The sequence below is a fragment of the Lathamus discolor genome, chromosome 1, assembly GCF_037157495.1.
Source record: "Lathamus discolor isolate bLatDis1 chromosome 1, bLatDis1.hap1, whole genome shotgun sequence".
NCBI lineage: Eukaryota > Metazoa > Chordata > Aves > Psittaciformes > Psittacidae > Lathamus > Lathamus discolor.
Genome location: NC_088884.1, coordinates 39,424,608 through 39,439,249, shown reverse-complemented (window position 1 = coordinate 39,439,249; position 14,642 = coordinate 39,424,608). Strand labels below are relative to the sequence as shown.

Genomic DNA, 14,642 nt, shown 5'->3' with positions numbered 1-14,642 from the left:
ATTCCCAGTTCTCGCTACCAACTTGGCTAAATCCTGGAGAGCCCAGGTGAAACCCTACTTAGAACTCCCTTATGTCAAAAGCTGCAGAGGGCTCTATGCATACATGAGGAGTCAGACCTGAAATTAAATATCTAGAAGCGAGGAAGCAGCTGGTTTTTCTACCTTATTAACCAAGAAGGGAAATAATAGGAGTTTATCTAACTTTAGGGATGCAGCACAACTGCCCTACTCTGTCTGGCCCCAAATCCAGCATCCACACAGCAGGGATAAACTCAGGCTCTTTCATCACTGTTTGAAGATAAGTGAGCAAGCAAGATCAGAGCTGTCACAATGTTTTATATAGGAATTTTACTTTAAGCAAGAAGGTATTGACCTTTGAAAGATCACCCTAAGAAGTGGCAGGTCCTCAGAAGCAGTCGATCCAAGAAAATACACTTCTTTTGCAAATGCTTTGGTTATTACTCAGCATTTCACACTGTGGTGGCAAAACAACAGAACAAGCTCTTCGGTGCCAGAGCACCACAAGCAGTAGTAATATTTTTATTCTGTAGTCTTTATCATAGGCAATTAAGTAGAATAAAATGTGACAGTGTTGGAGCCACTAGCTGAACTGGATGATACAGCAAACAAGAAGGTACAGAAAGAACACTAAAATAAGTATGGGAAACTGCACTTTCCTCTGGCCCCCTTTTCCAATCGCTTTCCCACTGCAGCGAGACGTCAAACTTTTAAAAGTAAAGTTGATCCATAGGTTCTCCAAATGGACTATCGAGCAGTGCCTGGCGGGAAGGCTATTAAGAATCCACACTGTGACGTGAATATAAATGGATGCAAATATTGTCCTTGGTTGCACCAGTGTGCTATCGCACTGCCCTCGGGCTAGCTGCTCTGTAGCAGCCTTTCCTAACACCAACGGGTTTCAGAAAAGGTATGCCAGCAATAAGTGTTTTTACTTAAACCTGCCATAGGTTTTTATATTAAAAACTGAACTCGTCTTGGTTAGTCATTGGCTCTATGCATCCATTCCATCAGTCAGGCTTTGCTGCCAGCACTGTGGCGATGACAGTCTCTGATGCTGGGGCTCGCTGTGTAGAGATTTCATATTATAAACAATGAATTTTTAATCAGGTAGATTTGTTGCCTGACACCTGAAGGAAAGCTCCAGCCCTGCTTTCCCTGTCTAGATGGGCTGACTTCTCCTTTTTCTTGCCTTCTGAACGGCTGGTGTTCGGTACTCGGTTTAATTCCTTGCTGTCCCCTGTACATAAAGTGCCGTCAGCCGAAAATTAACACAACAGCTCACTGGGTGAAACAGTAACCTTGAGAGTTAGCCCTCCTGAGTGCATCCAGCCCCTACATCATCCCTAGTCAGAGGAGATGCTGAGGCTGTATTTTGACTGGGGATGGATTTTAACATTCACTGGGTAATCTCATCGGTTTTGAAGTCCTGCACAAATAACTCGGTCACGGCTCAAAGGCTGTTTGAATCAGTTGGAAGAGAAAAATGATCATCGGTGCTTGATTCATCTGAGAGCAAAGCTGGGTACTCGGGGCCTGTTGTGAAGATTTTAGTGCTGCTACCACCTGTTGAGGGCAGGAGTCAAGACACAGGCTCCACGACTACGGGCTGCATCAGGAGCATCCAGCGTGATGTTAAATGCCTGGATGAACTTTAAAGCAGCAGGGTAACACGTTGCTACCTGCTTTTACAGTCCCTTTCTTGTCCTGCGACCAAGGGGCAGGCTTACCTGTGGCCAGTCGCACCTGTGACCAGTTGCTGATCACTCACCTGAAGACAGCTTATACAGCCCCTGGCAAGCATGCCTCTGCCTCTGCCATGTACCTCGAGGCTGGACAGCCCCTTGGTGGTGCATGTCACCCCTGACATTAATGGGCTCACACGTCCCCATTTCCTCGCAGAAGTCTAGCAGTGGTCCTCGTGATGTTCATTGTGCAGCAGAGTGCCTTTTTGAATAGCAGATATATATATATATAAAAAAAATAACAAAAAGCCTTTTTAAAACAACACTGTGATGCCTGTCAGAAAGCAGACTCATCTTCAAAGGGAGGCAGAGCTGGCTGGTAGAAACACACCTGGGGCAGAGGAACAACCAAACCTGCCAAGCCTAGGGGAAGCTGAAAAGTTTCCACAGAATGACATCCATGCCTGCAGCAGGCTGCCCAGCTCTGCATGCCTGTCTTCCCTTCACTCCTCATCAGGACTGTTTCACAGGTGATGCAGGATGGTGCAGTGGTGAAAATCACTTCACTGGATTGCTTGTTAAGCCAGAGGGAGCTCAAAAAAGTGGTTTTGCAGAAAAGGATTTTGTCAGTTTCAGCAGGAAAACTGTGAGGTATCCCCACATCCAATATAGGCAAAGGAATATGAAATACAAACAATAAAGCAAAGTCTGGGAAAATAATACACAATCTCAGTGCTGCTAATTCTAGACTGGGATGAATCAGTAATATTAAAAACTATGTTTGATGTGCTTTAACATTACATTAAAAAAAAATAAATAAAAGTTCAACTCAACAGTGAAGTGCTTTTAAGAGGTAAGCCTACCAAAGTAATTCAAACCACAATTCCAAAACAAGCCGTGCAGCTGCATTTCCTCTGGTCTTTTAAACTTACTAGAAGCTTTCACATTTGTGGAAATTACAGCAGAGAGGAGAGAAATGAAAACAGCTACACCATTTTATTTCTCCTACCATAGGAAAATCCTGCTTAGCATTTAGTCTGTCAGCTCAGACTAGCTGCTTAGCCCAATCTGCATGCTTTACCAGAATTCAACTTCTCAAGCATAATTTTTAAGCAGCAGCAAAGTTTGAAGAACACAATGAAGGGAATGGCAACTGAAAACTAAGCACACTGGCTTTAATAGAAGCAGTTGTTATATTTAGGCTCTTAACTCAAAAGAACTGTCTAGCTACCTCATACTTAGGATGACAACTGAGCATTTAGAAGCTCTTCTTAAGCGTGACAGATAGCAATCAAATTTTGTTTCAAGTCAACATCCAGCCATGGAAGAACTTTCAATCACAAGTTACAGGGTATGAATTAAAAAACCCAAACCCTAAAATACTAGGTGACAAATATCTTTGAAACAACGTTATTTAGAAACTGAACACCCTTCTTCACTAGACATGGCCACCTATGAGCCATGCAGGACAGAGCTGACTGCCCCATAGATCTCCAATCTCCCGTTTCCAGTGCTGTTAAGGTTATGCCAAAGGTAGTTTCTGGTCTCTTTAGGGCCAACAACAGAGCCCCTCAACACTTTGCACACAATTTTGCACATGACTACAATACAGCAGTTCTTATTTTGGGTACCTTCTTAGTATTTTTTTTTCATAGAAACTGTAAAATTGAAACAGAAAAGTACAAAAAATACTGTCTTGGGGATAGAGAGGATTTCAGACTTGGCCAACAGCAAAGCGATATGATTATACCTCTTTGTGCCGTACAGATGCATGTCCGTGAAAGAGCGGTCAGCCGCGAATCCCGACACATGCGGCCGATACTTGAACGGAGTCACGGTCACATGCAGAAGTTTTCATCCATGTGAGTATCTGCGGGCTTCCCTGGATTACTTGGGTCTTCAATTAGATTAATCAAGCCCATGAAGGTTTTCACAAGCTTAAGTATTTGTGGCACCAGGTACTAAGGCAGAGGAGGTTGCCCTGGGTAGTTTTTTGCTTGCTCATTTTGAATCACCCAGTGGAGTGTCCTTACTGCCTTCTTCCATGACCCCCTGGTCATGATTCTCCCACAAGATGGGTGGCTTAAATAATACTATTAAAGTAACTGCAAGTGCTTTCTGCAGTACTGGGGGATAATCAAGTGGGCGAAATCCACCGTAACCCTGAAAATTCAGGGTACTGGATTGCCAGAGAAAGTGGAGCTAACTACTCAATAAACAGATACATAGTAAGGAGCAATGACAGCATGTTAATCAGGCCAGAAACAGAAATACTTCTACTTGTTTCCACGAACACCGAGTTTACTACTCAGAACTTACCTTGCATGTTGTCATACAATGCTGTAATTACGGGGAAAGAGCCCACCTCAAATAAATGTATTCTTAAGATAGCATTTTGTTCTCTCCCCTTATTAATAGCTTTAGTGCAATGTAGAAACATAACTAAGCCTCAGACCTTGACAGTGTTGAGAATCTGCAGGTCAATTCAGTTGTCATGTGTGTAAATGGGTGTAAGGCCTGAGGTTTTCTTCCTCTCAGAAAATACAGGCAGTATGGGTTTTCTTTTCTTTTTTTATTACTGTGGTATCAGCTAAGAAGTGTTTCCCATTTTACACCTGGTTTTCTGTTTAAACCTCTCTCCTGCTTCAGCCCAGAGTGTGACATGAAATTAAGTCACACATTCTAAAGTCTCCATATATGCTTATTTAATCGACAAACGAGAGCCAGGGTATTGTTCCCCTTAGAAGGAACAAATCCCCAGCTCCTTGCTCACAGGTGAGAAGTTTGCTAAAATAAAGCATCTTGCATTTTTGACGTATCATGCAGCTGAATACAATTGTATCAAAGTAACCTTTTGGAGAACTTGAATTCTAAATTCCAGCTTTTTAAAGTACCATAGGCATTTAGTAGTGTAAGTTACATGAAAAAGGGCATCTTATCTTGCTCCCTTTACCATATCTGTGGCTCTTTTCCATGAGATCAGCTATGCAGAAGAAAAATTGCACTAAAACCCATTAAGCTCATATAGGAAGAAATAATCACATTTGATTTGAAGATGCAAACATCATTTTAGGAATCCTTAAAAATAAAACAAAACAAACAAATAAAAAAGCAAAGATCACGTTGGACCTTTGACAGTAAGAAGTGTAAAATTAATTGTGGAGTGAGCAAGATGCTTTTAGAAAATTATCGTGTTTAAAATGTATAGATTTGTTTGAACAGTCAAATAAATGCTTGTATCTGCTCTGATTTAAGAGAAAATGGAGGAGAAAAAGGCAGGAGGATTAGAAAAGGAGGAAAAAAAGGAAAATGGGTAAAAAAAAAAAACAAACAGAAAAAGCCACCACCTTTTTCAGCTCTTTTAGCCATCACCTCAATTATAACCATCCTCTCCTTTCAAGTTCTGAAAGCAGCTGGCTTTAACAAAGACCCCATAATCAATAGGCTTACATTTTTATGTCTCTCACTAAAATGGATATAAAAAAAGTGTAAAATTTAAAATTGCAATATAGCTGATACAGAGCCACAGCAATGCCATTAATGGTCCAATTTCCAAGTGCAATTCAATACACACCAATAAGCTGGTTTTGCACTACACAGAAAACCAGGTCAAAACCTAAAAAATAAACCCCCACAACTCATTAACTTGATCTACTTTAGTAATTTCAAGTATTTTGAAGTGGTTTGCACCACTAGCAGCACATGGCAGTAACATCAAGGAAACTATCCAAATGGCTCAGGTTTTAATTCCTCCCCTCTAGAGAAGAGTTACAGTTTTCAGAACCAGTATATATTCATGTTTGTTTCCATCTGGAGGCTCAAGTAGTAGTGATCATCAAATGAAATGTATTTCTGGGTTAAGTGGGAAAATACCAACCTGGAATTAAGCTATGGTCAGTTCTAACCTAAGTTTCTTCTAAATGTTCCTTCTGTGATGAATTCTTGAAACATCTTTATCATTTGAGATGTTTCCCACCCCCCTTCCTAAAAATGATTTGCTATCTGCTGTTATAGAGAGAGGATCTGAAATCAAGGTTAACCAAACTTTTTGGCTGTGGAAAGGAATACAGAACTCTCATAAATTTACTTGTCAGCAGCAAAAAGACTCTTCAAGTGTCTTAACCACTGTACAGCTCGATAGTTTTAATACTTCAACTTTTGGGGTTTTTTCCATTTTTCATTGTGGAAGAAATAATTTCACAATCTCAAATCAAAGTCAACACTGCAGTGAGGAGAGCTTTTCTACTTTATTACAAAGAGAAGAAGCCTTTATGTGGTCAGAAAATACAAGATTGATCTTTTTTTTTTTTTTTCTCTTCCTATGAAACGCTGCTGTTCAAACAGCCAGAGTGAATTGTCTCAGTTCACTTCTTTAAGTCCCATCACATTCACTTGGGTATGGATGTCCTTGGCTGCTGAAAATCTGGCCCTTTAGTGCACAGGGCGACAAAGAAGTCCCCTGACCAGCAGTTCCAGAATGTCCCGTTTTCATATATTGCATCCATGCACACCTCCTAAAAATGAGGTACAGCAGGGCAAACATTTTCCAAAATAGATGTCATATATATAATATATACACATTCGTACATACATACCTTTATTCATGTGATGTCCAAAAATTTAAAAAAAATGTACACATTTATTACAAAATCGTAACAAAGACTGGACAGTGTTTTGCTCATTCTGGAAAGATGAAGCTCAGTAATACACAACTCTGGAAACTAACCAGAGACTGTGGCAATATCTTTCTTCTAAACAGTCAGATATTCTTGCATTAAGCTTGGCGAAAACTGCCTTTCGAAAACAGAGGGGGAAGTAAAATGAAGGAAGCAAACCTTGCTCATCTTTCCAAATGAAATACGAGAAGGATCTTCACATAAAAATGCACAAACATTTTTTATTACCAATAGTGCTACAATGAACAATGCAAATTTTGTTGTCTAATTTTTTGTCTTTTTTCTTTTTTTTTGTTTTTACATTTTGGAAAACTAAGTGGTAAACTTTTGTCAGTGTACTTGCTTGTCTTTACAGACCCAAGCTTGTCTGCTGGCAAAAAATAAAACAAAAACAAAAATTCAGACCCTGCTCAAACTAAAGAAAAACAATTACAAATTTAGTTGTTGGGCAGCACATAAGTAGTAAGGCAGGACCTCAAATGGTGACCCTTCGCATGAGCCAATTGCCAGATCCTCAAGGAATTAAAACCAGGATGCCTGAGCCACATCAGTTCTGCAGTTACGTTGAGTATTGTGCTGAGACAGCCATACCCCAAGAAAAGGGAAGTCTTTAGAAGGCTTGCTGAGCAGGGTTGTAGTTGAAGGTTGATGGCAGATGAGGCCTTTCTTCTAATTTGTCATATTCCAGATGGAACTCCTACAATTAAAATAAAAAGACAAAACCGAATCAAACAACCTGTCACTTATCTGGTGAGACCTAGTCTTTCTACCAGCCACACTTGAAAAGCACAAACACAGAAGAGGTCAAGTCCTAACTTATCTTAAGGCAGAAACACAGGATTTGGCTGTCTCAGATTCAATACTTTAAGCAGAAAGAAGTCAATATCCTAAGCCATCCTACTCACAGTATGCAAGTTCTCCTATTCTTTTCCATGCTACATTATTCTCAAAACCCTGGTTATGATCTCAAACAATTTTATATACGTACACAGAGAAAACAAATACACGATCACGGCATGAGGTGAACTACGAATAAAAACTTCTGTCTTTCAACATATCAGATGTACAGAGAAGACTTGAAGTTTGGGACTATTTTGTGGCATACTATCAGACCCAACTGTAAGTCAAACTAGCTAGGTTTCTCCTTAGGAAACAGTATCTAAAATGCTGAAGTACTGAGACCTACTTAAGCTAGAATTTAACAAAATATTCCACCATATTTCATACTCCAATACAATGCTTCCAGCTCACCCAAAGAGCTACATTCTGAGCAAACTGCTCTGGTATCACACTTGGCCAAGATCTTTCATGAGAAATTTTCTGTGTTTTATGAACAGCTCGAATAAAAGCCTTTGCCCAAGTACTTGGATGACACACAAGCTACCACTTTGTAAATAAGCAGCTTTACTGCCTCGCCAGCATAATCACCTGACTTTTGTTTGAGGTCGTCTGGTTTGTGCAATTTTAAATCATTGAAGTGATCCAGTAGGAATTCTTACTCTGACTACAGCAGCTACTACAAAATGGTTCGTAACCAGCCTAAATGCATCCCAATTTTTATAGAGAAAAGAGCAACCTCCATCCTTGTGACCTTAACTCATGCACATAACCCTAATTAGTGCACTTTGGCATTTTGCGCTTGTTTCTTCATTCATGCAAGAACGTACAATGACTTGCTGAAATCTTGTATTTCTCAGATCATTTCAGCAGTTTAACTGTCTCATCCCTTTCATCTCATTCAAGTAACAGAGTAAGGAGAAGTTTCAGAATCGTCCTTCAAGGGTACCTCTTGGTAATTCAACAACAGCTACCTCAGGCATGCATATTGCTTTGCCTAACTCAGTGGAGAACCTCAGTAGAACATCAGATGCATCTGCAAAGCAAGTTTACCTATTTCTACGTGGAGATTCACACTAAGAGTAGTGAACAGACTATTTAAGAAGTCCCTGAAGTGATTAAACAATGAAATATTCCAGTTTTGCAGGGAGCCAAAACAAATTAAAGACAAAGTCAATGCAAGGTCCAAAATGTAATCTAGGAAATCCAATTCTCAGATCATTCTTCACTAAGGAAAACAAAGCCCATCTAGTATCAAGAGAACATTCAGCATGGTAAGGAAACAAAGTAGGAGAAATGCTAAGCACTCAGTAAGTCTGTATTCCTCAGAGAATACTGTCTCTAAACCTGGAAAGACCTAACAAAACCCTGTGAGGTTAGAGCCATCTGCAAGGAAGTGCTGCACATCTGCTTCTATCCTTGTTCCCCACTCTCTACTCCAACCAAGAGGTATTTTGGTTAGTTGGGGGGTTTTTGGGTGCGTTCTTTTTTTATCAGTTGTGAGTTTATCTGTCTTGTTTGTTTGGGCTTCTTTAGGTCATACACAGAAGTCAAGTGCTTTTGGCATTCCTAATTAACGCTGTGGGCCAGTTGGTGTATGCTCCCTTTCTGCGCAGATACATGCACATATGTGCCAATACTGAAGAGATACTGGTTTAGGCTGGGTGGATCTTCACCAATTTTGAAGTCATTTTATAACAGAAAAAACCACTACTCACACTCCTCTCCCATTCATGACTTTCAAAGTTTCCATTCTGCACATAATCATGGAAGGATCTGCAGATTGCTATCAGTCTATGTTCAGCTTCAATCAGCTACGTTGACCTCCACATGCGGTGAAATGCCTTCAAAATTATCCATGGAAAACAGCTATTTAAACTGCTAAGATAGTATCAGTAGCCTAAAAAGGGCTTTCCAAACCCGAGGTGGTTGTGTGCCCCCACTGGCAGTAGTAGCTGTGAACAAGGCGTGCGTCTGAATGAAATGTTTAGGAGCCTGGGTAGCTCTTGTGTGTCAGCTGGAAGCCCCACATTCAGAAGAAGCAACAGGATTCCCTACCAATGGGAGTTCGTACTTCAGACTTCCACTGATTTTTAAAATAAACAGGCTTAAACCAGTCTGATTTTGATTTGCATCCCAGTGACAGCAATGCTCAAATCCAATATCCAGTAGTGTATGAGGACACCTCAAGTTATACCTGACAATATCAATAAAAGAACTCATTGACCAAGTATTTCTGAAGACTAAAAGGCAATTATTTATTACATATAAAAAATACTTATATTACAGATATAGTTTATTGTTTTGCTTTTGATTCCAGTGGCCACTGTGGTTTAGGATGTGAACAGTACCACTGGTATTTTTTAATATAAATAGATAAAAATAAAATGTAAAAAAACCCCAAAGAAGTGCCATTTATTCATTGACAAGCATCTGTTAAATTGTTTTATTTTCTACATGGAAGTAATTTTTGAAAATTAAATACCTTTTATTAAGCAAGAGTAGTGAATACTAAATGTGTGTGGAAACTCAGAGCACACATATGACACTAAATGAACTGCTCTATGCAAAGAAATCCATCACTTCTCATGCCACTCTGAAAACTGATTTTGATGGTAAAGTTACATCAACCTGCACATGCAGAAATAATAAGAGGCAAGAATACTAGAGATAGAACAGAACTGCTTAAGATGATCCATAGCATTACTAGAGTTAAACAAAACAAAAAATTAGCAGAACAGAAAGTGTCCTGAGGACAAAATACACTGGACTGTGTAAAGTTCAGCAAAGGAGATAGTAGAAATCCCATTGCTAGCTCAAAAATTCCAAATGGAACCAAAAAAAGCAGCATTTATGTTGGTTTAAAGATAGATGCAAAGACCCAGATTTAAATTATGGGCCGAATTAAAATGCTATGGCACATCTCTATTAGAAGAACAGATTTAACATTCTAGCTACTATGAAAGTATGTTAATGAATATTGATCTCAGAAGGAAAAAGAGTAATTTAATATAGGCAACAACCCTTACAAGCAGATAAATGCTTCTCTCCCATAAAGAATTCCATGTTTTGTAACTACAAAAATCAAAGGGTTTTATATTCTTGTTCCTTAAATGGAATTAATTCCTATTACTTTTCAAAGGAGAAATTCCAGACAGATTACTTCAGGCAATTTAAATCAGGATTTCAGTAAATATGCAATTGTAGAAAGCATTTCTGGCGTCATATCAACTTCCTTTCCTCTGTCATGTCTCCTCAACAGCAGCAAAATACATAGCCTGATCCTCAGTGAAAAACCAAAGTGCCTTTAACCATACTGTACTTTCCATATGCCCTAGGATGAAAAACCATGTATCTGTAATCAGCATTTTCCTGCATTTTGTTTTGCATTTAAGGTGAATTTTACATTTACTGACATTCATACTTTGTCCACTATTTACTACCATGTAATGTATCAACATAGGATTAATCTGATTTTATTTCCTAACAGTTTAGGAACTCTCATTACTCAGCTGTTACACTGCATTTCCTTCTTCAGTCTATTATCAATTACAAATTTAAAAATAGAGCTGACAGCTTAATAGAAAAGATTAATTATGTTTTCTTGAAGTCACTCTGTCTACTGGGCTTTGTTAAAACCAATCTAGGAGAGCATCAAGAAATCCGCTAGATCATGTCTGGTATATGTTTTTACAAATATAGTCTTAAAGTTTAGTCGCTATCTGAAGTAGAAAGTTGTATTTCAGTATCTAGTGAAATGCAGTGTAATTTAAAACAGGTACAATAAATACATAAGCTCATAATGCACCATGTCTGCAAAGCACAACACATTAAAATATGTGCTGCCCTACATTTGAGCATATACACGAGAACAGATCAATTTATAAAGTACTGTGAAAAACAATTGAATTTACACATGTAAGAGACAGTAATTTACCAGAAATAATTCTTGTCTGACTGCTTCAAGAAAGGACTAATGAAACTGTTAAGCAAAAATTACTACTGCAGCCTTCTAAGGAACTGATGTTCTCAGCATTCAGTAATAATGAAGCAGCTATAGTAAGATACTGCAATTTATCAGAAGACTTTTTCTCACAGCTTCTTATATTTTGAACTTCCTGAAACATTAACACATCTGCATTTGTTTGATAAAATTACTTGGCCAAACTTTGCTTTGCTTTCATGCAACATGGAGTTATGAAATATTGCCATTCTTGTTATGGTAAGTCTATGCTAGTCTTCCTCCAAGGAAATACCAACTCTGGAAATTAGTATCAGAGGTAACAACATTCCTTTTCAAAGTCAAGATCACACCAGGTATACATCTAAGTTCTTATTTATTTATCAAACATGGAAATGTCACAGAAAGATTTCTAGCAAGTGATTCATTTCCCATGTAACAAAATAGCAATTTTTCCCCAAACCCATCTCTAGCTTCCTGCTGTACTCTGCACCAAACTAAAATTACATACAAATTTAAAAAAATAAAATAATCCAGTTCCAATTTTTACATTAAGAAACACACAAACCTAAAAGAAATTATCTTTTTGTATGGATATCAGGGAGGGGGAAAATCATGTTCCCTGTTAATTTACTGCTGTAGGTGAAAAACTTCAGAAAACACCGTCCCTCACAGAATCACAGAATCACAGAATCCCAAGGGTTGGAAGGGACCTAAAAAGATCATCTAGTCCAACCCCCCTGCAAGAGCAGGGTAACCTACAGTACATCACACAGGAACTTGTCCAGGCGGGCCTTGAATATCTCCAGTGTACGAGACTCCACAACCCCCCTGGGCAACCTGTTCCAGTGCTCTGTCACTCTTACAGTAAAGAAGTTCTTCCTGATGTTAACGTGGAACTTCCTATGTTCCAGTAGTTATCAACTGCTTCTTAATGTTGGGGTAATTAATTACAGGATGCAAAGTAAAAAGAAGAGAAACTGTGTAGATGTCGGGCAAAAGCATTGAGACAATAGTAGTGATTCATCTCTCTCATGTATCTCTCTCATCACAGTATTTTCAGGAATGCCTAATAGGTGAAGCCAGCTCTACTCTTTAAAGAAGAAGGATGTAGCGTGCTAATTGGCAACCCAAGTATTGGATGCCGAATTTCAGGACAGCACTCAGGACTCCAAATAGAGATAATACTGTCTTCAAAAGTAACGTTTAAGCATCAAGTAATAACTTCATAAATCTACTATAGGTAGAAAAAAAGGAGACACTAAAGAGATTACTACCCTTATACAATGGGCACCACTTCTCCCTAGTAAAAGAAATGTCTTTCCATAAAGGGTAAAGAGTCAATTCCACTGATATATGAACCTACATGAGGCTCTTATTGCTCATAAATAAATGGGACATATTCAGTTGATTCCAAAGAAGAAATCTGTCCTTTCAAAAGGTACTTATTTCCCCTCTAGTTATCTTATGTAATAATAAGGTAGCTTTAAACAGTGCCTTGGGAAACCTAAGGAAGTATACCAAGCAACAAATTAAAACTTTCCTTCTGTTTTGGGTTGCTTTTTTTTTTGTTTGTTTGTTTTTGTTTTGGGGTTTTTTTGGTTGTTTTGGGGGGTTTTGTTTGTTTGCTTTTTGTTGTTTTTTTACTGAGGGGAGTAATGCTTTTGCTTAGAAGTTTTGGATTTACCTTGCATTTATGAAAAGCCATACAAGTCAGGCTTGCCATTAAAAACTTCATTTACAAAATCTTGGTCCTTCTGGTCACAAAGGCAGAAGAGTCAATGAGTTACACCAGCAAATGGACTGAATAACCTCCCATATCATTTGGGCAACTAAAATGTTAATTTCTGAGGAGAGGTTGCACAGACTAAGCAAACTTACTGGGGGAGAGGGGAAGAAAAAAAAAAAAAAAAAAGTATTTTATCCACTTAATCTCTAGATGACAGCAAATCTCAATATACAGAGGGGAGAACACTGAATTTTATTCCCTTTAATTTAAAGCTGATGTTTAAAAATGCAGACATGTAACTATTTAATGCAATATTTCACAATCTCCAAGTGCATAGATGCACCTTGCTCACAGACATAAAATGCCTATTCAGGAAAAAAAATCATGAGTTCGGCTCCAGGTGACAAGATTTCTGATTAAACTAAATACGTAAGGATGTGGAACCACAAAACATAGTTGTGACATGCTGGAATCATATCTGTAAGTGCAAGGCTTCAAGACTAATCCGGTCTGATCTATTAAGTGCTTTTTTAGAGAAAAACAGGAGTGTGATACTCCTGTGACCTACAGGAGTAACCTATATGGAAGTTCTATGTTCCTCCTTCACTGATGAATCCAACATACCAGCTAAAACTTGAAAGAAAATCATGCCACGTCCATAAGATCTTATGTAGCTAAACTTAAAATGGGGAATAAGATTTTTGACAAATTGTTTCACTTCAAACAGACTCTAGGTAGGTGAAACTTTATATGTATATGTGTATTACATGAATGTATCTTTTTTCAGCTCCAGCTGAAGCTGAAGGCATCACCTTGTCCAGCAGCTAATTTCAGAAGAGCACACCTCTTGCCAGTTAGTGAACTTTAGCACTCCTGATGTACTAAGACACTACTCTGGTACTAGAAAAATCTTTGCTTTAGCAAGGAGAAGGAATCACAATCCAGCCAGCAAAAGACATTGCATGATATGGTCTTAAAGGCTGAAAGCTAGAATTGGAAGTTGGATGGTCTTAGAAGTTGGAAGATACTGGAAATTAATTATTTTTGGGGGTGGTGGAGTAAATGAAGAGCAATGCTATACACTTCTTCAGCTAACAAGTAAAAGGTGATCATTACTGACAGTATTTACAGACAGAAAGGAACAACAAGATTATGAAAAGTTTGAAGGGAAGACTTGGCCTCTTGGCCTAGAATACAGAAAACAAGTATCATGAAAACATGACTCCTCCCTAAAAGAAGTGATTTATTTCAAAATACTCTTGATATTTTAACAACAGAGCACAGAAGTTCTGCAATATGCTCAAGGAAAGTACCTGAAAAACAATAATAATACTCATCCTACTCCCATATTTAATTCCAAAGTGAGATATGCTGGCTCCCTACTTAATTTTCTAAAGCAAAATAATGCAAGCACAAGTTCTAAAATAATGCTTTACATTCTATAATTCTGTACTTGGTGGGGGAAAAAAGAAAAGGTAGCTTTTCATTGTAACAAAACTCATAATAAAAGTTCTAAGTCCTTGTATGTCCCAAAGAAAGCTGGAAACAGAGAGACAGCTCCTCCTTCCCCACAAGCAAGCCAATGTTGTAGGATGTCTTTATTCCCCCACACATCAGAAATTAAGATAATGAACGTAAAAAACAGAAGGTTAAAATGGTTGAGATTTGGGGGTGGGGGTATGGGTGTGGGGAGAAGAGGCTGAGTTTTACTTTTGTTTTTCTAAAAATACATGCTT

The 14,642-nt window shown here is 38.5% G+C and overlaps 1 protein-coding gene across 7 annotated transcripts in view; it reads right to left on the bottom strand.

Moving 5' to 3' along the window:
* Positions 1–5,931: 5,931 nt before the first annotated feature.
* The window catches only part of CNOT2 (CCR4-NOT transcription complex subunit 2), a 93,592-nt gene continuing 84,881 nt past the window's right edge, over positions 5,932–14,642 (bottom strand). For all 7 annotated transcript variants that reach the window (XM_065668887.1, XM_065668895.1, XM_065668940.1 and 4 more), the window contains one exon: positions 5,932–7,076. In XM_065668887.1, coding sequence (XP_065524959.1) covers positions 6,990–7,076 — 87 coding nt within the window. In that variant the 3' untranslated portion in view covers positions 5,932–6,989. The remainder of the gene's footprint in view (positions 7,077–14,642) is intronic.